The 24,314-nt window shown below is 39.3% G+C and overlaps 1 protein-coding gene across 7 annotated transcripts in view; it reads left to right on the top strand.

Moving 5' to 3' along the window:
- The window catches only part of GARNL3 (GTPase activating Rap/RanGAP domain like 3), a 169,437-nt gene that overhangs the window by 39,352 nt on the left and 105,771 nt on the right, over positions 1-24,314 (top strand). For 6 of the 7 annotated variants that reach the window (XM_055271026.2, XM_055271028.2, XM_055271022.2 and 3 more), the window contains one exon: positions 3,179-3,248. In XM_055271026.2, coding sequence (XP_055127001.1) covers positions 3,179-3,248 — 70 coding nt within the window. Of the gene's footprint in view, positions 1-2,126; positions 2,229-3,178; positions 3,249-24,314 lie in introns of those variants that run through there. The other variant, XM_055271030.2, reaches the window with a different exon arrangement.

Raw genomic sequence — 24,314 nt, 5'->3', positions numbered from 1 at the left:
TTCTTTGGCCAGAGCTGTTATTGTTTGGGATCCAGAAACTGATTTCTCAAGTCCATGAGGTCCTTGGTCTCTAGATTCATTCTGTTTTCGTCTATGTTTGCTTGAAACCCCTCCAATTCTTTCCTGGGATTGTCTCTTCATTGTGAAGAACCTTGCTAAGTTCAGCCAAGAGGAGCCGGTGCTCAACTTCACTCTGATTGTTTCTAGCCACTTTCCCTAGATCTGCAGGCTCACTGAGTATACGGTCCACCTTCTGAATGACTGCAGGTATAAGTTTTACCAAATATTTTGCTACCATCTAATACAGATTTCTCTTTCCAGCCTCTGAGATCCATTTCCTCACTGGCTGCTGCCTGCCTACTACTTTAGGTTGTTGCTATTGCGGCACCCCACTGCAAGATAGCTACTTCTGTATTAGTTCAGGTAAAACGGCAGCTTTAACTGGTAGACTCAAATTCTACCTGATTAACACAACTAAATGTTTACATTTGGCTCACATCATATTCTAGTACAGATGTTTTTTGTGGTGTAGCCTTCCATACAGACGTTCTTCATGGTGTGGCCTTCCATGTGGTCAATCAGAGACCCATGGTTTTCTATCTTGAAGCTCTGCCCTCCTGCAGGTCTCTACAGCCTCTCTGTCCAGCTGGCCACAGGCTAGGAGATCAGGCACATTTCAGAGGATGTGCTGGAAGTGATGCATATCCATCACTTTGGCCTGTGTTGTCTTGGCCAGAGCTCAGTCGCATGGCCACACATCCTGCAAGAGGGGCTGGGAAAGGTAGTCCAAGCCCAAGACAAAAGGAGAACAGGTTTTGGCATGCACATAGCAGCGGCTGCCTTATAGGCCAGGACTCTGGACTGAGGGAATAATGGCCAGCAGGGAATAATAATGGCTCATTAGTAGGGGTGGCAGTGGGCAGCCTGCCCTGGTAGAAGAGGTGCTGTCAGGCATTAGCTAGTATGATTCAAAAGATATACAAATACCTTCATTAATGCACTAAGCATTTACTGCATGTCCACTATGTGCCAAGCAGTAGGCCAGACACTGGGGCCTTAGGAGGAGAACAAAGCTCCCCTTGGAGCTCTGGGTGAGCCATTCTACTCCTAACCCTTGTGCTGGAGGCCTAGAGGCCAGAGATCCTGGGAAAGGAAGAGGGAAGCGGCTAGGTCTTTTTAACTTGGCTGGTTTGAATGCCTCCTACAACCCAAGAAATGCAGCCCATATAGGTCAGCCTGGTTCCCACTATTAGCAAGCATCCCTCTGCGGTATATTGAATGAAATGTAATATGGGGGAAGGGAGGGCAACACATAGTGGACATTCTCTTTATAGCTCGCTCCCTGGTTGTTTTCATAGGACGCTGTTTTCCTTCTGTGAGGCATCTAAGGAAGGTGGTGGGTCTAGGATATAGGGTTATGTGTTTGTGTCTGGCTGCTGGTAAAGTTAGGGAATTGGCACCGTGTCTCAGAACCCCCTCAGCAGAGCTGATGGCAGCACAGGGAGGACCCAGTGCTCCACATCCTCGCTTTTTTCGTGTTACTGGCTATTCATGTTAGAAGCTGTTGCTGTTGTTGATTTCTTAGTGGGCCTGGCTGAAATTGAAGCGGCGGGTTGAGCCCTGGGCACACAGAGCATTTAGTCAACAGCCATTGGGCATCTGCTCTGTGCTCGATCTCTGTCCAAGTCCACCGGCACTCCTCTCACTGGAGCCGCCAGTGATGCGGGCTTGGCAACTGATATGTAGGGCAATGGCAGTAGCCTCCAGGAAGGTTTTCAAAATGAGCTAAGAAAATGGGCATAGAGGACATATTTCATACAGATTGGAATAGACCATGGAGGGAAGGTTTTTATTCTTTTTTGGAGATTTTTGGGTAGAAAATCATATCACTAGAAGCAAGAATGTAGCCTGGGTAATATCTGGAACACTCTTTCAAACTGCATGCATTGATGTGTTGCCCATTTTCAGCTAAGAGAGGGAGGACTACAAAAGGTTAAATTTCTCATGTAAGATTAATTCAGCCATCTCTGTGAAATGGTGGAAGCAGAATACCATTAGACTCTCTAATCTCATTTCTCTCATGCTGTCTTTCTTGGAGCCTATCAAACAGTGTCCTGGCAGAGAGTCAGTTCTCTGGTTGCTAAACATCAGAGTCAGTCTCTTTCTGCATGTGCCAAGAGGGCTGTAATTTAGAAAATGCAACCTACCTTTTAAGGAAGGATGAAAAGGTATTAAATGCACCTTTCTTTGCATGTTAGATCCCAAATGTTTTGAATATAGTAAACATGTTGTTCCTATATAATTTTATTTTCTATGTTATCGTAGAGTTATTTGCATGACATATTAGAATCAAACTTATTAAAACTTTATAGTTTGTGGATCTCATGTGGTTTCATGAGTATTGCTTGAGTGCTAAATATACTAACTAGTAAGATTCGTGCCTTTTGAATGTGCAACTGTGCATTCAGGATGAAAACGTAGTAACAATTTTGCCCTTGTTTTAATTACTCTTCAGCAACATGTGATTTTTGAAATCTGATTTAAGCATTTTTGGGGGGTGGGTAACTGCTGCTATGTAAAAAGCTGAATATACTTGGACATTAGATTTTCTGTTAGTTCTGGTCTTTTTTCATATTGCCACATAAAAATCCTAAATTAAAGGGGGACGGGGGTGGAGCCTACCAAGATTGTGAAGTTTCTTTCTCTTACTTAAAATATAGCATTAAATAATGCTGGTTATTTTTATGTTGCATATTTGGGACAAAGAGCCTCTCTTAAACGAAAGATAATTGCAAGATCCGGTTCAGCAGCTTTGTCCCTTGCCTCAAGTTTACTGCAGGGCTTCTCTCCTCTCTGGTTATACAGAAATGAAATTATGAACCACCAGTAGCCTTGGAAATTTCAATCGATTCCAAATGACTAAATATTTAATTCAATCATTGCCTATGCTTCCAGGGATGACTCTGGCATTTGCTTTTTATTGAGGGCTCCATGAAAGCCAGGCTCTGCAATGGCTGCTGGGGACTGTGTCTGTTGCAAGGAGGCTCCCCTGCAGTGAGGAGCCAGGGCACTGCAAGTCTATTCCATAGCAGCCCTTTTTGCAAATGGTAGTTGATTTTTGCAGAAGGTTTGTGGCCAGATCGCTATGTATAATACTGATGAAGCATTTTTGTTCCAGCTCTGTCTCGGAAGACCTAGGCTGTAGACGTGGGGATTTCAGTAGGAAACATTATGGATCTGTGGAGCTGGTAAGTTTATGCTGTCTGTTCAGTGGTAGTACATTGATTTAGATTTAGAGACGATCGCCAAGCTCATCAGATCTTTTGTTGTATATTTACTGTTAGACCATGTGGGTACAGTGTAAGGATTGGATTGGAATAAACAACTATACAAAGGCTATGATAATTTGATCATCTTTATCTATTTGTTTTTATTGTTACATACTTTTTAATCTTGTCTTCCAGTTTGTTAAAAATATGTTATGGCTTGCTATTTTTCTCTGTGTATATAATTAAATAAAACAATTTATGAATTAAGAAAGGTGGCATTTGGCTTATATATGATCTTTTTCCTAAAAGTTTATAAATCAAGTTTTCAAGGTTTAAATATTATTGAAATACGTATTCTGATTTTCTGTATGTTTGCTTTCTGGGTGTGTGGTAGGAGTTAGAATATTTATGAGAGCTGTTTTTCCCGTTAAAAGCATATTGGTTGGACTAGATAAATGACTATTATGGATGATCAATATTTGGAATGAAAATATCTACATTTTCCTTAATGAGAGACATTAGTGTTTGTGCTATGATTTTTAAAAATTGTATGTTTTCATTTTAAAAGAGCCATAATGAAAGCATATAATAGTCTCAATATTTTTTAAAGATAGAATGTGATTTTTTCCAATTACATGAAAATCTGAACAAATTTTTCAGAAAAGAAATGTGCTCATAAAATTATATTGATTATTATTTAACACTATTAATGACATCGTCTACTATTTCTATTTATTAAAAATGAGTTGCTTGTATCTATTTGTGTAGTATCCAATTTTCCCCTATTAATATAAGCTGCATCCTTGCAGAGTTTAAGTAGTAGAAAAATTTATACTGGAGTTGTGTACCAGTGGTGTTCTACTTGAACTCAAGCATATATTATGGACTTGACTGTACCTAGCCTGGAGCTGGGTATTCTTGAAAATATAAAATGAGTAAGATATGGTCTTTGTTCTTAAGGAGCTTACTGTCCTCTGGCTGGGCAGATAAGACACATAAAATATCTGAAGAATGAATTTAGCCACATAAAAGATACCTCAGTTGATTCAGTCAACACCTGTTCTGTCTGTCACTGGTGACACCACGCCACTTAGACCACCACCTCCCCTGAAGGAGCAGGTGCATAGCTATAAGTCAGAGTAGGAATTGGTACTGTGAAAGAGATGCATGTAGAGCACCACGGGGGTTCAGAGAAGGGAGGGATCACCCATTCTGGCCAGGGGTCTCAGAGACACACCATGGAAGACCTTGCAGAGAGCTGTGGGATGTGGGTTGGTGGCAGAGAGGATAGACAGTAGGTATGAGCTAACAGTATGATTCCTGGCAATGCCGTGTTCCAAGACAGCGAGCAAATGGTCCTGCCTAGCAAAGAGCTTTGTGATTACAAAGCAAGCAAGCTTTGGAATCAGGTAGGCCTGGGTTCCCATACCAGGTCTATTACCTATCTTTATGACCAGTCAGGTTACTTCCCTGAAACTCAGTAATGCTGAAGAACATGTGCTCTGAAGTCATTCTTGTTTCATCATTCACTAATTGTATGATCTTGGACTTCCTTTGGCATCCGTTTTCTCATCTATAAAATGGGGATATTTCTATTATCTACCTTAGAGGGTTGTTATGAGGATTAAATGAGATCATGTACATAAAGTACTTAGCACATAAGCACAGTTTATGTTAACTAGCTGCAGTCATAAAGACAAAATTCAGTAGCAAAAGTAGAGCCTTGACTGTCAGGTGAACACTTTGGACTTGGCCTAGCAAGTAATATGGAGCTCTTATAAACAGTGACAATACTACTTGGGGGAGATAACAAGGGTGTGAAAGATGGACTCTTTAAAGATGTGGGGAAATCACAGAATATCAGAATGGAAAAGTACTTGAGAGCAGTGGTTCTCAAACTTGAGCAGACATCAGAACTCTCTGGAAGGCTGATTAAAACATAGGTTGCTGGGCCCTAGTCCCAGAGTTTCAAATTCAGTAGATCCAAGGTTAACCTACAATTTGCAATTCTAACAAGTTGCCAGATTGATATTGATATTGCTGGTCCCAGATCACACTTTAAGAAGCTCTGCCTTAGAGGATCTCAGCTAGGTTATCAGTTATCCTCAGCCTGATGAGGTATCCAATTGACCAAACATTCTTCAATCCATTTGTTCACATTTTTCCTCTGGGGCCATGACTGTGTGTATGCGTATTTGTAGTTGACTTTTTAGAATATTATAAAATACATTTTAAATATATTTTAAAATTCCATGTATAATCTTACCTTGCAGCAACTGTTTTCATCTCCTTTTGGTACCTTCCAGTCCTTATAGCTACAAACCTCATTTTTATATTGTTATAATGAAATTATATATTTAATTTAATTTGGCATTCCTCTTTTTCCATTTATACTGTATTTTCTAAATGTCTTCTTATATAGTCTTCAGAGTCATATTTTAATGGGTACATGATAGGCCAACATAGTGATAAATGATTATCTGTGTAAATTTTGTAAAATTAGGTTGTTTCTCATTTTCCCGTATTAAAAATGACATGTGTGCTTGTGGTCAGAAAGGTTGGGAAAAGTGAAATGAGCAGAGCTCCGTTCTTGTTATCTGAGGATCTCTTGAAATTCTGACTGCAGTGTTTTAAGAGGAGAGTGATGTTTCCTCTCACTTCTGAACAACAGAGTATTATTAAATTACAAACCATTATGTGTTGTAGGTTTATGAAAAAGTGAGTTTGACTTTTCTTATGCCTGCTGTGATGAAAATTGTTGGGAACCCAATAAGTATTGGGCATCTTGGAACTCAAACTTTCCAGAAAGGCATCTAAGGTTATATAAAATTGAAATTTTAGCATGAACTTCTCCTGACCTTGAACAAGTCACAAGTCTTATGAAGAATGAAGCTCGGCCATTCATATCAGTAGTGAGAGAAGACTTAGGGCTTAGTTCTCTAGGTTTCAATCCTGCATTAGTTTGGTGATGAGAAGATGGAAACTCAGATCTTGACAGACTCGTGGGAGAACTACTTAGCATTCTTTCAACACACATTTACTGAGGGTCATCCGTGTGTCAGGCACTGTGCGAGTCACTGAGAGTGAGGGGAGAAAAGCAAAACCATTTTTCTGCTCTCATGGAGCCTTTGCTTTAGAAACCAGCAGCCTCACACTGTGTCCCCAGGCTGTGTTATATCTGGATCTCAGCTGTTTCCCTGCCTTAACCAGGGATTGTTTCCTTGTGAAGAACAGAGATCTGTTGAGTCTAGGTCAAGTATAAAGCAATTCACTGAAAGGATATGGGTAAATCTCACGGAAGGGAAGTGCAGCTGCACCTCATGTGATGGAAAGCCAGCAAGCCTCTATTTTCTCTTTCTCTCTGGTCCATATGCTTTCTTGTCTTTACATTTCTCTGTGTCTGTATCACTCTCCTCTCTGCAGAACAGCTTCTTCTGATGGCACAGTTGCCTCTCTCCAGCTCATTTTCCCAGCAGCCAGAGTGGTGTTTTCTTTTTTAGTTTATTTTTTATTGTGGTAAAACAGACAGAACATAAACTTTGCCATTTCGACTATTTTTAAGTGTACAGTTCAGGGAGCGTTAAATACATTCACATTGGTGTACAACCATCACTGCTATACACTTTCAGAATGTTTTCCATCATCCCAAAATGAAACTCTTTATCAATTAAACACTGGATTCCTACTTGGCAGTTCCTCAAAAAGCTAAAAACAGAGCTTCCCAGCCCCAGGTAGCCTCTATTCTACTTTCTGTCTCTATGAATTTGCCTATTCTAGATACCTCCTATAAGTGAAATCATACAATATTTGTCCTTTTGTATCTGGTTTTATTTCTCTTAGCATAATGTTTTCAAGGTTCATCCATGTGATAGTGTGTAGCAGAATTTCATTCCTTTTTATGGCTGAATAATATTCCATTGTATGGATACACCACATTTTGTTTATCCATTTATCTGTTTTGTTTATTTGTCTGTTTGTGAGACAGGATCTCGCCTTGTCACCCAGGCTGGGGTGCAGTGGCACAGTCATGGCTCACTGCAGCCTTGACCTCCTGGGCTCAAGTAATCCTCCCACCTCAGCCTCCCAAGTAGCTGGTATTACAGATGCATGCCGCCACACCTGGCTAATTTTTTTGACTTTTAGTAGAGACAAGGTCTCTATGTTGTCCAGGCTGGTCTCGAAATCTTGTCTCAAAATCCTGGGCTCAAGCAGTCCTCCTGCCTTGGCCTCCCAAAGTGCTAGGATTACAGGCATGAGCCACCACACCCAGCGTGTTTATTGATTCATCTGTTGATGAACACTTGCGTTGTTTCTACATTTTAGCTATTAAAATTAATGCTGCTGTGAACACTGGTGTACAGATACCCGTTGGAGTCCTGCTTTAATTCTTTGGAGTATATTAACTAGGAGTGGAATTGCTGGATCATAAGGTGATTCTGTTTTTAGCTTTTTGAGAAACTGCCAAACTTTTTTCCACCGTGGCTGTACCGTTTTACATTTCCACCAGTAATGCACAAAGTTTCTATTTCTCCACAATCTTGACAACACCTGTAGTCATTGTAATAGTGTGAAGTGGTATCTCATTGTGGCTTTGATTTGCATTTCCCTAGTGATTAGTGATGTTGAGCATCTTTTCATGTGCTTATTGGCCATTTGTGTATCTTCTTTGGAGTAATGACTATTCGAATTCTTTGTTCATTCTTGAATTGGGTTTTTGGGGTTTTTGTTTTGTTTTGGTTTTTGTTTTTTTTTGTTTTTTTGGGGTTTTTTTTTTTTGATGTCAAGTTGTAGGAGTTCTTTTTATATTCTGGTTATTTTCCCTTATCAGATGATTTCCAAATATTTTCTTCCATTCTGTGGCTTATTTACTCTGTTGACAGTGCCTTTAATGCACAAAAGTTTTTAATTTTGATGAAGTCAAATTTATCTATTATTTATTTTGTTGCCTGTGCTTTTGGTGTTATATCCAAAAAATTATTGCTAAATTCAATGTCCAGAAGATTCTCCCATATGTTTTCTTCTAAGGCTTTTATGGTTTTAGCTGTCTTTGAGCCATTTTATGTCTTTGAGCCATTTTGAGTTCAGTTTCTATATGGTGTGAGGTAAGAATCCAGCTGCATTCTCTTGCATGTGGACATCCAGCTTTCCCAGCACCAGTGGTTGAAAAGACTGTCCTTTCCCTATTGAATGGCCTGGTACCCTTGTCAGAAATCAATTGACTATAGATGTGAGGGTTAGTTTCTGGGCTTCCGTTCTGTTTCATTGGTCCATATGTCTGTCCTTATGACAGAATGATGTTTTAAAATGTTGACAATACAATGTATTTTCCTTCTTAAAATGTTTCTTCAGCTGTTCATTGTACTTCAAGGCCAGACCATGTACCAAGCCCTACAAGAACCTATGTGATCCTTACCCTGCCTTTCTCTTTCACCGTCTTTCATGCCGCTTCCTCACTGTGCCTCAAACGTCTGGCCTTTATTCTGGTCTCTAGAACACACTGAGCTCTTCCCTGTCCCAGGATCCCTGCGCTTACTAGTCATTCTTACTGATGAATTCTTGGGGCTTCTCACGACTGATCTCAGCTTAAATACCATCTTCTCAGAGGGGCCTCCCCTGACCATCCCATCAACATTAGTTCCCTCCTCTGCTATTCTCTAACTCAACATCCTATTTGTTTTCTTAGCAGTGCTTATCACAATCTATATTCATTTCATTTACCACTTACTTACTACTCTGTATTGTTCATTGTTTAATTTCTAGAACCTGGCACAGCGCCTGGCACATACTAGTTCTTATAAATGTTTTTTTATTACTGAATTGATTTCTGGCCCCCCAATCCCCATGGTTTACATGGGTTACAGCTCTGTTGGCCACCGTGGTCTCTTCATTCTTGGATCCTAATTTCAAATTCCAAATAGAATACTATGGATTGTTTCCTCTTTGTTCAGGTATCTATCCCTGATTCAAACACTTGTGCTAAGGGTAGTGGGGTCATAGACTATAAACATGGCTTTTGAGGCCCATCCCCTCAGCAATGCTTGTGGACCAGGGCAGATTTTCTCTGGAGATGATATAGACAAGTCAGTTTCAAAGAAGGGCATGAGCTGAGCTGAAACTCCCAAATGTGTCCATTAACATTCCTTCATATAGCGAGAATTTAAAAGCTCAAACTAAAAGCACTTAGTGAAAATTTCTTCCTCGGCTGATGGACTCCCTTATCTCTGTACTTTTTTAAATACCATAAATAAAGATATAGATTATGAGCTCCCTAAAAATAGGAATAATGTTTATTTGCCACTGTATCTCTAGAACCAAGCACAATGCTTAGCATTAGTTACTTAGTAACAATTGATTGAATGAATGAATGATCCAATTTGGTTGAAATTAGAGAGTGGCCTAACCCATCAAAAATAAATAAAGGAAAGAGAAAACAAGCCTCTTTGATTCCCCCCCTCAGCCAACATACTTAGGCTCATTAGCTGGCAGTGCATTTCATCAAAAGCATATGCCATTTTTCTTCTTGATGAATTGCAAGTCTTGTCTCTCATGGCAGCATTCTAGGCAAGACACAGCTATCACACCATCAACCATTCTTCATCACTTTATATTGAAATCTGTCAGAAAAAGCACAAGATTGTTTGTAGCTTTTATTGATTTTTTTGGCCTTTAAACTGGATGGCTAGGAAATTGATACAGTATCAGTGATAAATGGTATGAGCACAATACCATTTATTGAGCACCTCTCCCCTCCCCAACCCAGCTGCTGACTCTCATAAAACCCCATATCTTGATACTTCTGGGTAAGTAATGATCTACTGGTGATTTCAAGTCAAGATAAAACAGGGTATTATATTGTCCATTCCTTTTTAAGCTTGTTTCTTAATGACTCAAACCTGCATTTAGATGAGCTGCGTGCATGCTCCCCTGCTATATAGGAAATAAATATATCAGTGCTTCTCTATACAGATAGCATGATTTTGTTGTCATGAACTCAGGGTAGCCTCAAAGGGTATCTGGCTATACTGTCTCATAACTATCAAAAGATCGGTTGATGATGAACTTGCTTGTCATCTGCAGATTTTAACATTTGAGGTTTTGACTGTTTGAGGACTCTTGGAAGTCTGATGTGTAGTAATTTGTATTTTTGTTCAGGCACAGATTGGAATTATACCTGTGGGACTGTTGTAAAGAAAGATGATGCTTTGCTAATGAGTGATTTAACTGCCTGTCCAGCATCCCTAACACAACTCAGTTTTGTGCTCTACTCAGGGTTAAGTAGGGTTTTTACTTTCAAAGGCATTTTATGGGAGAAATTATATTCTGTCTAGTATTACCGAACTGAGAGATTAGTGAGGGTACCAGAATATTTCCCTCAGGAACATCAAAACATCAAGACTTCAGCGTTGTACAGCTAAAATCATAATTTTGACAGATGTTCTTTAAAATTTATCTGGCTTATATCTGTGTCTCACATAGCAGGCCAACTCTTTTTTTTTTTTTTTTTTTGAGGAGTCTCGCTGTGTCCCCCAGGCTGGTGGCTCGATCTTGGCTCACTGCAACCTCTGCCTCCCAGGTTCAAGCGATTCTCCTGCCTCAGCCTCCTGAGTAGCTGGGACTACAGGCGCACACCACCACACCTGGCTAATTTTTGTATTTTTAGTAGAGACAGGTTTCACCATGTTGGCCAGGATAGTCTTGATCTCCTGACCTCGTGATCCACCTGCCTCGGCCTCCCAGTCAACTCTTGTGGATACCTCCAGATACAACGTATATCAGAACATTCACCAACAAGTTAACATGTTTTAAAACTGTGGATGGTGCTTTTTTGATATTTTTACTGCCTCTGTTGGTGATTGGTAGTGCTCACTTTCAAACTTTTTCAGGCCAAAATTATTGTAACCATTTTCTGTGATGTAGAATTTTGAGACTTTAATAATTACTTTTTATACATTAGAATGGAATCAGAAATATTTTATTATGGTTATTATTTTATTATTTTTATTATTAGTTTTAACATTTTATTGAATGCTTACCACGTACCAGTCTCTGTTGAATACTTTAGATGTATTTACTTATTTAATCCCCACAAAAAACCATATGAGGTAGGCATTATTTGACTAGGCCACACACTGTAGATGCTCAGAAGACATTTGTGAATATTGAATGGATTCCCATTTAACTGATGATATCAGAGCAGTCCCACAGCTAGGAAGAAGCAGGAGTGACATTTAAACCCAGGTCTATGTGCCTCCGAGAGCCCCTGCGCTTAATCTCTTCGCCTGCAAGCCCATGCTCTTAAAGCCCTGCTGTGTATAGAGTGTTTCCTAAGAAAATTAGGTTGATTGTTAGAATAAATACCGCATCCTTAATCAAAAGCATAAAGTAGCTCTGCTTTAGGTTTCCATTCCAACATATAATTTCAAACTGTTTTTCGTCCAAATCTTAACAAAAGCTTGCTATTAAGAATGTCCATAAGAAGTTATCCAAAGATATGCCCATGCCTTAAATGGTTTAAATTTAATTCCTAGATCAAGCCCAACCATAAGTTAGCTACAAACACTTGGCCTGCCTTTGTTGGCCCCTCTCAGATTTGCTTTTCTTGACTTGTACCATGGCATTATGCCTTTAACCTGCATTGATGGACAGAGTGGAAAGCAGCCAGACAGATCTTGGTGGTGTGTTGCTTGTAGGATGCTGCTAAGAATTTTATGTTCATCATATACAGAGTCTCCTTTAAAAAGACCTATGAGAAAAAATTTTCTCAGGACCAAAAAGTGTCATGCTTCTCCTGAGAAGCTGGCTTGTTGTTAACCTTATAAGCAGTGGGAATCCTGTAAATGAAAGGGCTTTTCCTCTTTGCATTGGCTCCTAGGAAGCTCAGAACTCCATTTGTGGCTTATCTCTAACAGTCTTAAAGGACTTTATAACATACATCCTCATCTCATTCTTTTGTTTTCAGTTTATTTACCTACACTTGATTTTTCCTTGTTCTGAGTGTGCTCAGTATCTCATTTTATCCTTTAAGTAAGATATATTTAAGTAGGCTGCTTTTAAATCCTTTCTAAAAAATAAGGTAGAGCATAAACATAAAAGTATTTCTGTATCTAGCCTTAACAGCATAATCCTTCTGTCCTCCACTGACAGGATTTTGGTTTGTAGAATAACTTTGATGCTTGTCTCCTCCCTACCCTACTTTTTGATACAGTATGGTTTTATGACCTATTTTTCTAGGATCAACAAAACTTGGGGAGAATTAACACCACCTGACCAGCCATTTGGTGACCATCTTGAGCTCCGAGTGCTGTGTTAATGACATGCATAGCTGGGTCACAAACTAACAAATCCACCAGCTGAATACATGCTGTAATAAGAATACCAGATAACTTCTCCAAATTTTCCCAGACAAAATCAACCTTTAGAAGAGCCACCTCAGTGATACTAGACATCAGCATGCTCTCTAGTTTCAAAACCAGAGTTACAGGCACCCCACTCCCTCCTTTCTGAGTCCTGGCTTCCTCATGCTCTCCCTAGAGGCCACAGGAGTCTCCCATTCCTGTGCCACTCAAGGCTCTCCTCCTCAGGGCAAGCCTGTCTGCGCCTCTGTGCTGCTCTCCTGCAGCCACCTTGGCTTGGCTCACAATCTCAGGCTCCTCAACCTTATGCTGGTATCCTGGGAGTCTCTGTTCTTTGACTCCAGTAGTCTTCAACTGATGGGATATGGTCCCCTGATGTATATAAAAACACTTCCAAATTTTGATCAATGTATAATAGTTTATTTTTCATATAACCAGAAATACAAACTGTGAACACGCCACTTACCTGGTTAACTCTTCAGCAAAGGAAATTGAGTAGAGCAGTTTTCTACCTTGATTGTGGTTTCATATACTCAGGAGGCAAAATTCACATAAGTCTCTAAACACGCAGACTTTCTTGGTGTCTGTTTGGTAACAGCCGTTGCCGTTCACACCTTACTTGTCCCAGATCATTCTCTGCCCTGCATCATGGCTTGTCATGTGCCTGCCTCAACTTTCAGATAAGCAAGACCAGGCTCAGCAGTATGCATCATCTGTTGTAACAGGAATAAATTTTAAACTTGATTAAAATATATAATGTAATATACCTTTATGTACTGCTCTTAGCAATAGAATATATTTTGTTTTCTCAAAGTTGCTTTTTTTCAGAACCTATGTTTTCTTCTGAACTTATGCAGGCCTTCCCTCAAAATTGTGGTATTCACGTGCCACGAACATGCACAGAGTTTGAAAACCACTCTTTTACCTCTTTGAGGCTGTTAAAGATGAAGAGGAATTTGGTGTTTTTGCCAACCTTTCCCCACATGGGCTGTGGACTTTAAGAGCTCTTTTATTAGGCCCTCAGAGAAAAGTCTAGCCTATTTAACTTATTAACTGCCCCTTGGCAGGCAACTTGGAACAAGTTTCCCTGGGATGCAGGATCCAAGAGAATTTGAGGCTTCATCAAAGTCTCTCTTGGTGCCCTTAAGATGAACCCCTTGTCTTTCAGCTTTCTCCTGTCTCAAGGCAAGTTTCTGTTTTCATAGGGCACATATCCATTCCATGGGTTAGAAGAGCTTTTGGCCCTGTTTGTTAAGGAGGGGAACATCTGTGGGTTCTGAAATTTGCTTCCCTTTTATATCACTAATCAAATTTAGGGAAAGTCATGCAAAAAAATCCAGCGTAGCTTGCCATGACTGGCTTACCATAAATGGCTGGCTCATGGTGTCACACTGCTACTGTTAGTTGAGCTATAAGTAATATTTTTATATTGAACTATTTTACCCACATAATTAAAGCAGTTACCTTGGGTTCTTTTATGTGTAAGAAAAGGATTGTATGCTTTTTGGCCTCAACTTTTTAATTGGTCTATTGCAGTTATCATTGTGTTGCAGTCTTTTAAAATATAATCTCAAACTGTGCGTGCATAATAGATATGAAGGCTTTTTAATTACTTTGGGAGTACATTTCAGCCATTCTCTAAATTCTCTTTTTGCTCCTTGTAATGGTTCCACAGTTTCCCTTCTTACTTTCTCCTTTTGATGCTTCCCTTGTACTCCACTGAAACTGTTCTTGCCAAGGTCACCAAAGACTTCCTTGCTACCAAATCCAGTTGGCATTCTTCAACTCTGCCTTTTTTTTTAAAAAAACATTTTGAATTGGTTGATTGATTGTATAGATGGGGTCTTATTATGTTATCCAGGCTGATCTCAGACTCCTGGCCTCAAGTGATCCTCCCACCTTAGCCTCCCAAGGCAAGACTGGGATTACAGGTCAGTCTTCATCTTACATGACAACTCTGTAGCCCTGTTAAAACTTTCTCCTCTCTTGACATCTCCATACTATCAGCTTTTCCTCCTGCCTCCCTGCTTCACCTTCTCTGCATTTTTTTTTTTGATCCCTTCTCTTCTGCCTGGCCCTTAAATGTTGGTGCTCTTCCAGATTCTGCCTCCAGCACTGTTCTTACTATATATGCTCTTTGTAGGTAATCTTTCCCTGTCTTAAAACTGGTGACTCCCAGATCCATATATTGAGTCCAGATTTCTATCCACAGATTTCTTTGCATGGGCCCATTTGCCTAAATGCCCATGGGCAATCTCTCCTGGGATGACCCATAGGCAACTAAACTGCAACATGCCCCAAACTGAACTCACCCTGTCTCTCTTGTGCCAAACCACTGAGTGAATGGCACCATCTTCCTTTCAGTTGCTAATTCTAGAAACCAAGAAATCACACATAGCCATGTCCCAGTCTCTTACCAAATCCCATTAGTTCTATTATATATTCTCAATGGATTTCATGGCCAGTTGCTCTTTATTCACATCACTGTGCACAGCCAGTGTCAGACAGCCTTTTGAGTGCTTCGTATGTGTAAACTACGTTTCACAATGACCTAATGAGATGGGAGTACTGTTATCATCCCCATCTTACAGATGAGTTAACTGAGATTCAGAGAGGTAAATTAACTTGTCCAAGGTCAAGTGGTAAGTGTAGGGGGTGTCCCCCAACTCCCATCCACAATAGATTATATTTACTTGAAAGATCCACGATCTTGCTGCTGTTACAGGCTGCTCCAGTGCCCCTCAAACTTGATTATGCGTAAAAATCACTTGAGCAGTTTGTTTAAAACCCATGTTCTGATTTGGCATATCTGGAGTGGACTGAGTCGTGTGCATTTTTTACAAGCTTACATTTTGAAAGTGATTTTTAATTCCTTATGTGTTTCTTATTTAGACTCTTGAAGAAATACAAGTAAGAAAAGAACAGGATGTTTGCTTCTATGTAGTCCTTCTTTTGTGTGACATTGTTATCATTTCCTCTTTCCCTGAGCTGCTGGCACTTTCTCTTGCTCTCCTTGACTTCTCAAAAATTCCATTTAACAAATTCTTGATAAGATTACATCTAGTTTGTCCATGTCCTCAGATATAATTAACCTAATCCTGGGAGCTTTGATTTCCTTAATGCTGTAAAGAGTACTTTCCCTAATGTACAGCTCTGGCAACATCATCTTTATGCATTCATACAAACAAATTCCTGCCATAATAACAGCAGCAAACCTTCAGCATCTCTTTTTTGCTTATGAGATAAAGTAGGTAGTCTTTAGCTTGACATTCAAGGCTTTCTGCAGTCTTGCTCCAACCTATCTGTGAGCCTTACTTAGCTCCTGTGGCCCATCCATGATCCAGCAAACAGGCCTTTACCCACCATTGCCCAGGCCTGAGACTTCCTTATACCTTTTCATCATTCTAGAATGCCCTCTTGAAATATGCCTCTGTTGAGTCTCATTTTTTCCATGCAGCCTTACCTGATTCCCCTATGGGAAAGTCATCTTTCACTATCTAGAACCCCACAATTGTTTGCATTTCTCTATGGTACCTGTCATATTTTACATTGTCATTATTTGTGAGCATTTCTTACCTGTCCTAGTAGGCAGAGATTATGGTGCTTTTCTTATTGTATCCCCAGCAGTACTTGGCTCATTGCCAGACATCCACAAATCAGCTAGAAGATGGGTTTTGCCAAAAATATCTCTAATAAATTCTTTTTCTTAAATTTTTATATTACTTCATAGTATTTGTGTATTGCATGTGATGCTGATATACTTTTTAATATATTTTTCTGATTATGAAAGGAATACATAGTCATTATAGAAAATTTGAAATATAATGAAAAGCACAGAGAAGAAAATTAAATTCATATGTAATCCTACAAATAATCACTATTATGATTTAGTACACATCGATTTAGTAATTGAATTTGTATACAAAATGGGTTTATGTATTTTATTGGGCTTCTTTACTTAAAAACAAAGTATAGTCTTTTTAGGCATAAAGTTGTCTTCCGTAAATGACTTCATTTCCTTATATCCAAATCTCTTTTTTCTTCTTCATGTGTAATTGCGTTGGCTATGACCTCCAAAGCAATCATAAATAGCAATAGTTGCAGATGTCCTTGTCCTGGAGTTTCAGGTAAGTTTTTAAGGCTGTACATGAGGGTTTCTTTTCTTAATCATTACATGTCTGAGCATGTCTCTGATTCATAGCTTTCACAAGAACAACTTTACCCGCTTTTAAGTGTCTGAGTCATCACCTTTTTCCTTTAAAACTTCACAAATGTTGATCTGTTATTGTGTTAGTTTCCTAGGCCTGCTGTAAGAGTTTATCATAAACTGGGTGGCTGGGTCACTTAAAACAACAGAAGTCTATTCTCTTACAGTTCTGGAGGCTAACAGTTCAAAATCAAGGTGTAGCAGGGCCATCCTCCCTCTGAGGGCCCTGGGGAAGAATCCTTCCTTGCCTCTTCTAGTTTCTGGGGTTGCAGCAATCCTTAACCCCCTTTGGCTTGTAGCTGCATCACTCCAGTCTCTGCCTCTGTTATCACATCACCTTCTCTCTGTGTCTCTGTATCCGAATCACCCTCTCCTTTTCTCTTATAAAGACATCAGTCATGAGATTTAAGTCCTACCTGAATCCAGTAGGACCTTATATCAACAAATTACATCTGCAAAGACCCCATTTGCAAATAAGACCATATTCTGAGGTTCCAGGTGGACCTGAATTTGGGGGGGACACTATTCAACCAGTACAGTTACCTTTTGCCGTTTAGTGTTCTGAAGAGAAATCTGAGCCAGTTCCAATTCAGTTTCTTTCTTGGTGACCTTTCCTGGCTGGGTTTTTCTTACATTTTTTTTCTTTTCATCTTTCATTTTTTACATGTTTCCCATGATTTATCTGCACCTTTCTATTTTCATTAATTTTCCTTAAAACATTGCACCTCTGGGATTCTTAGATCCAGTCCTTTAATCAATGATGAATATTTTCTTCCGTTATATCTTTGATTATTGCTTATTTTTTCCCCTAAAACAGTAAAGACCATTTTCTGTGTCCTCCAAGACTGTCTTTTCTTTCTTTTTATTTTCATTTTGTTTTGTTCCTTTGCATTCTATAATCAGCATCTAAAATGATGGAGATATTACTGTTTTAGTTCCCTAAAATTAACATTTTGTTTTCCTCCTCCGGTGAAGATTTTAATCCTACATTTGCATTTTTTCGCCCTCTTTTATCTCACCCACTTGCACAAGGTTTCTACACTATTGCAAAGAGCTCATGTCTTCTCTCTTCCTGAGGACAGCAATGGCTATTCTGAAATTTTATTTTGGTTTCATAGTAAAGATGGTTAGAGGTATGCTTCCCTCTTTTAGTTTTCAGAATTATGTGTAGCATTTTTTCATAGCCCCCATGTTTTGTTTTGTTTTGTTTTTGTTTTTGTTTTACTTCAAACAAAAACAAAGAGCTATTCAGACTCTTTTTTTCAACATTCAGAATGTATAACTGGCTCTCCGCTATCATTGTTCATTTGGGACTGTAGCTTCTCTGAGTTAAACAACTGGATGGCTGGAGATTATACAAAGCTCCTTGATCAATTTCCAGGGTCTAGTTGGTGTTTATCTTATAAAGCTCTGCTGGAGTGAGATAGGATGTTCTTCTGTGCTTGGCTTTTTGCTGCTCTGTACCAGTGGCTCTAGAATTTATACATGACGGGCTTAGGAACTACCAGTAGCAGTCTGGTTGAAAGAGGCATATTGAAGTAATGTTTGCTTAGCTCTTTACATAAGCTTGAGAAAATGCCAGCTGTCTAGATCAAAAAACAGGATGCAGATTGTGAAGAGGTTAAATCTCTCCCAGCCCCTTGGCATGTTGGGGAAACTAAACTCCCTAGGATGCTCTGCCCTCAGGACCTCCATGTCTCACTCCCTACCTAGGGCACTTGGTTTATGAGGACTGCATTCTCTAAGATGGACTCACTCTCCCTCCCTACTTCTTGTCCAATGTTTTCTTGTCATGAAAAAGAAGTGCTTGTACGAGTGAGGCAACCTCGAAATGCAGTGCCCATGCAGTAAAAAGATGATTCCTAGTGTTTTATTCTTACTCTTCTGAAAGACCCCATGTCTCTTAGCTAAAATTAGATGGTGTGGGGAAGATTAAAGTGCCTTCCAGGGGAACATCACACTCCGGGAACTGTTGTGGGGTTGGGGGAGGGGGGAGGGATAGCATTAGGAGATATACCTAATGCTAAATGATGAGTTAATGAGTGCAGCACACCAACATGGCACGTGGATACATATGTAACAAACCTGCACATTGTGTACATGTACCATAAAACTTAAAGTATAATAATAATATAATAAAAAAGTGCCTTCCAACCTTCCATAATTATCACAGATTTGTTCTGTTCCAAGCAACAAAGCCAGTCACCAAATACATTTCTCGATTCTTCTCCATTGGCCATGTAGTAAGTAGAAAATATCTTGATATTTTGGACATAGGATTGCCAATCATTCCTTCTTAATATTCAAAAGAGTTGTCATCATTTGTGGTGAATTTTCGCAAGTCTTTTACTGGGAAATGGAATGTCAGGGACTACTATTCAGATATGATTTTAATTAGAAAGCCAAGACAGGTATATTTTGAGCTGGAAAGCTACATGACAGTGCTCATCCTGAATTGCCTCACGTTTCTCAGTAAAATAGCAGAAAGGTCATCTGTTAGGAGAAAGGGTGTTTCTGTAGTGGTAACGTGTGACAGATAAGGTGGAGGATGTGATGGGAAGTAAAAAAATAATGGCTCAAAAAATTGGATGGTGGTGAGGATCTAGCCATAGTCAAATAGCATGAGCATGTTGTAGGCCTGGTCAGATGTAAACCCTTCTTTGAACACAGAAAAAGAGTGAGAGTTCAGTTGGCAGGGGGTGAGCGAGTGACTTGACTTGGTGGCATGAGGAGGAGTGAGCAGCATGCAAGGTCTGTGGGGTGGTAAGTGCAGCCTGATTAACCACAGATCCCCAGATAGAACCCATGCCAAAAAGAGCCCGAGTGGGTTATGAGGTAGGTCCCATGATGCCACAGCTGTGCCAGTGAGAAGGAGAGGATGCTGTTGGAGTTAGGCATGGGTGGCAGAGCCATGGAGTTGGGAGGTATTCGATTTGAAAAGGCAGAAGAATATGAGCTCAGGCTGTCAGATCAATCATAGTGATGGGTGTTGAGTTTGCTGAGGACAGGGGCCAGGGACAAGGATGATAAGAAAAGTCTGAGTCCAGATCCAGGGCCTTGGTGGCTCTCCTCCAGCCAACATTTATCCTCCTGGCTGGGGAATCTGCCTGCCACCTGGTTGGTTCTGTATGTGCCATGGTGCTCTCAGCACCCCAGCTGCCCAGTCACCCAGATCTCCCTGTCCCCCGGCACAGGCAGAATAGGATCAAGGTGAGGAGTGGAAGGAGGAGAAAAAAACCTGCCCCTTCCCCCTACTCTGGTCCTCGCACTGGCTCCTTCTCCCTTGCCTTTCCCTGCAGGCACAGAAGTGGACTAAAAGAGACCAGAAGAGAGGCCCCAGGGCAGCACTCGGCAGTGAGGGGATGGCTCATTCTACCCATGTTTATGCCTTTTCTCACCCCCTCCTTTTGATACAGACATTTAAACTTTTCTTTCTTCCTTTCTGAATAGTAGTGCTTTCTAAATCAGGGATGTGTCTGTGTCTGGGTGTGTCTGTAATTTGCATGTGCAGGGTCAAATGGATCTGCTTTCTTGACCAGTATTTGCAGTTTAAATAAACCTGCTTATGTTGGAAATCATTTCTCAAAGGTCCTGTACATCTTCCAGAATAAATTGCATTATAGCAATGCAACCTTCCCCAGTTCCCCCAGGCAAAGTTGGTCTCTCCAGTGTCTGTCCCCTGTTCTTTTGTCTGTTGTTATGGCATTTAACCAGGCTGTATTGTGATTTATCTGATTATATGTATGTGTGTCTCTCACTCCCTCTAGGATTTGCAGTCCTCTAGGGCAGGGATCATGTTGGATTTATCTTTGTCCAGCAGTTAGTACAGGCCCTGAAAAAAATAGTTTCAGTAATGTTTGCTAGATGGACAAATATTTAAACAGATCTTCCAAGAGTTTAAATGTAGCATAAAGTGGCTTAATCATGCTAATCAGAGCATTTTATATTAATCACTATCATATTACTACAATATATATTATAGCATCATAACATTTATTGACCACTTATTATGTCCAGGTACTATTCTAGGCTCGTTATACATTTTACATTATTAAATCCTCACCACAAGCCTAGAAGTAGGTACAGTCATTGTCCCCATTTTAGACATAAGGAAACTAAAATTTAGAGAGGAAATATTAAGTGATTTTCCCAAGGTCACACAGCTAACAAATATGGAACTGAGATTTGAACCTGGTCAGTTGAGCTCCAAAACCCATACTCATAACCACTCATTTTAAAGAAAGGGGATCTAGGAGAAAATATTACATATTATTCTTAAAGATGTACTTTATATAACCTTTTTGAGTTTTTTTTCTAAGTAAAAATACTGTTCCTGTGATTTATATTCCTGAATGCCAAGTACACAGTGCATGCTAAACAGAGATCATAGGGAACCCCAGCACCGATTTCGAATGGAAACAAGCACCAGCCCAATGAAACAAAGCAGTGAAATAGATGAGGAAGTGCTTTTTATTTTTGAAAAATTACGTATTTGTATTAATCTAAGAAAGATCCTCATTTAGTAATAATTGCCTACAATTTGAAACTAATAATGTTTTTATTTATAGTTAATAACATTTTATGCTTTCTATTTGAAAAAAATTAATTTGTTAAATTCTACAAACAAGTATTCTTGCTTGGATCTTATTTTTTTTTCTGAGATAAAACATCTAATACATTGAACGCTGTTCAGTGTTAAATGAAACAGTTAGTTTTGCTGAGATTAGACCAAGGCCTCTACTCAGGATGTTAAATAACATGAATTTTCACTACTTAACTAACTGAATGGGAAACCAATTTGATTCGGGTCACCCGAGCTGCATGAATGTGCAGCATGTCATTATACATAAAAATATGTATAATTGGACAGGGCTGTGGCCCTGTCCAGTAGAACTTTCTGCAATTATGGAAATATTTTTATCTGTGCTGTCCAGTGTAGTAGTCACACATAGCCACTGCGCACTTGAAATGTGACTAGTGCACTCAGGAACTGAATGTTTTTTATTTTAATTAAAATTAAATCTAGGCTGGGCACAGTGGCTCACGCCTGTAATCCCAGCACTTTGGGAGACCTTAGCAGGAGGATCACTTGAGACTAAAAGTTCGAGACCAGTCTGGACAACATAGTGAGGCCCTGTCTTTACGAAAAATAAAAAAGCAGCCAGGCGTGGTGGCATGTGCCTGTGGTCCCAGCTACTTGGAAGGCTGAAGCAGGAAGATTGCTTGAGCCCAAGAGGTCAAAGCTGCAGTGAGCCATAATTGTGCCACTACACTCCAGCTTGGGAGACAGAGCAAGACCCTGTCTCAAAAAATAAAAAAATAAAATTTAATTTAATTTAAACAAGGCTGGTGGCCACAGTATTGGACAGTGCAAGAACTCAGAAGGAATCACTCACGGTGCCTGGCAGATCCTAGCCAAATGATCATTAAAGTCGTTTTGTTGTTGTTGTTGTTGTTTGTTTGTTTGTTTGTTTCCTTTTTCTCCCTCCTGGGCACGGTCTTCCTCAGAATCTGATTATTTGGTGTATGACCATAGCAGAGATGTAAGACCAAATAAAGTTAAAAAAATCCTGTCCTCTTTTCTTAGCATTAGTGATGTTACACATACATGTTAATACCCTTTTCCTAAACATATCCATCAAAATGAATGCAAAAGATCTGGTGCCTCTTCTCGAAGGAAACTGCCCTACTTTTCTGTGAGTGTGTGGCTCTTATGTGGCTCTCATGTGGCTCTCGTGTAGCTCCGGTGTGGAGCATCAGATCCTTCACCTCCTCAGAAGACGCTCTGGGCCGGGGCTGCCTTTGTGGGGCAGTGTTCTGACAAGATCTTCAGTTTTGCAACTAGCTTTTGGTCTACTCAGATTTCTTTCTTAAAATAGTTTTCATTGTGTATGTTTTCCTAGAAAATTTGCCATTTCATTGAACTTTTTGATGATATTGGCGTAATTTCATATAGAATGAATGAATATAATTTCATTCTCTTAATCTTTTAGAAATCTCTTTCTTCTTAGTGGTTCTATTTTCTTTATTATCACTATATGTATTTGTCTTTGTTCTTTGCTTTTTAATATCAGACTTGCCTTGGAATATCTTGGATATATTAATCAATTATACTATCTTTCTAGTTTTGTAATTTCTGCTCTGATCTTTTATTGATTCCTTTCCCCTGCTTTCCCTGGGCTTATTTCATTGTTCTTTTTTTATCTTCTAGTGGTTAATGCTTAGTTCATTGTTTTTATCCTTTTTTGTTTAATAATAAAAGCATTGAAAATGTGAATTTTTCTGTAAATATAGCACCTATCACATTATGTGTTTTGATATGTACTGTTCTTATTGTTGTTCACATCTGAATAGTATCTAATTTTACTATTCCTATTTGACTCAAGAATTTATATATGTATATATGCATATATAAATTTATTTATATATGCGTATATTTAAAGAGTTGGGATATCACTGTGTTGCCCAGGCTGGAGTGCAGTGGCTATTGATAGGTATGATCATGGCACACTATATCACTGAACTCCTGGTCTCAAGCGATCCTCCTGCTTCAGCCTCCCAAGTAGCTGGGACAATAGGCACAATAGGCTGAGATGCATATTTTCTGATTTTCAGTTTTTAAAATCCTTTTGATACTAATTTCTTATTCAGTTGCATTATGCTAAAAATGACCTGTACAGTTTTATAGAATATTTTAGAAGTTTTTTATTTTATATTGTTCTGTAGAACTTCTTCTTGCTTTTCTGGGCCAGACATGGTGGCTCATGCCTCGGCACTTTGGGAGGCCAAGGCAGGCGGATCACCTGAGGTCGGGAGTTTGAGACCAGCCTGACCAACATGGAGAAACCCCGTCTCTACTAAAAATACAAAATTAGCTGGGCATGGTGGTGCATGCCTGTAATCCCAGCTACTTGGGAGGCTGAGGCAGGAGAATCGCTTGAACTCGGGAGTCAGAGGTTGCAGTGAGTCGAGATCACGCCATTGCACTCCAGCCTGGGCAGCAAGAGTGAAACTCGCTTTTCTTTCTTTTCAATATTAGGTCGGTTTTTTTAAAGTTTACTAGATATTTTTAAAGGTGTGTATTCTCTGTACCTTGATACAGTCAATATGTGTCTATTAAATCATGTTTATTAAATTTATTATTTGATTCCTTTATAAATCCTTACTCATTTTTGCCTTGACCTATCAGAGAGAAAAGTACTAAAATTTCCCATTACAATTATGATTTTATTAACTCTTCTTTCTAGTTATAATAGTTTTTGTTTTATAATTATATGTTGTTATTCATTACATAAATGTTTATAGTTAAATTTTGGAGATGGGTGGTTCTAATTATCCATATAAAATAACTTTTTTTATTTGATGTCTTTTTCTCCTAAGTTCTACTTTGTGATTTTATTATTCCCTTACTTTCTTTTTGTCCCAATTTGCCTAGAATATTTTTTACTTTGCCTTTCTTCTTCATGATTGCTTTATTGTATTTAA

The sequence above is a fragment of the Symphalangus syndactylus genome, chromosome 3 (assembly GCF_028878055.3).
Source record: "Symphalangus syndactylus isolate Jambi chromosome 3, NHGRI_mSymSyn1-v2.1_pri, whole genome shotgun sequence".
In the NCBI taxonomy this organism is placed as follows: domain Eukaryota; kingdom Metazoa; phylum Chordata; class Mammalia; order Primates; family Hylobatidae; genus Symphalangus; species Symphalangus syndactylus.
Note: the sequence above shows the minus strand (reverse complement) of the source record. Positions and strands in the feature narration are given on the sequence as shown.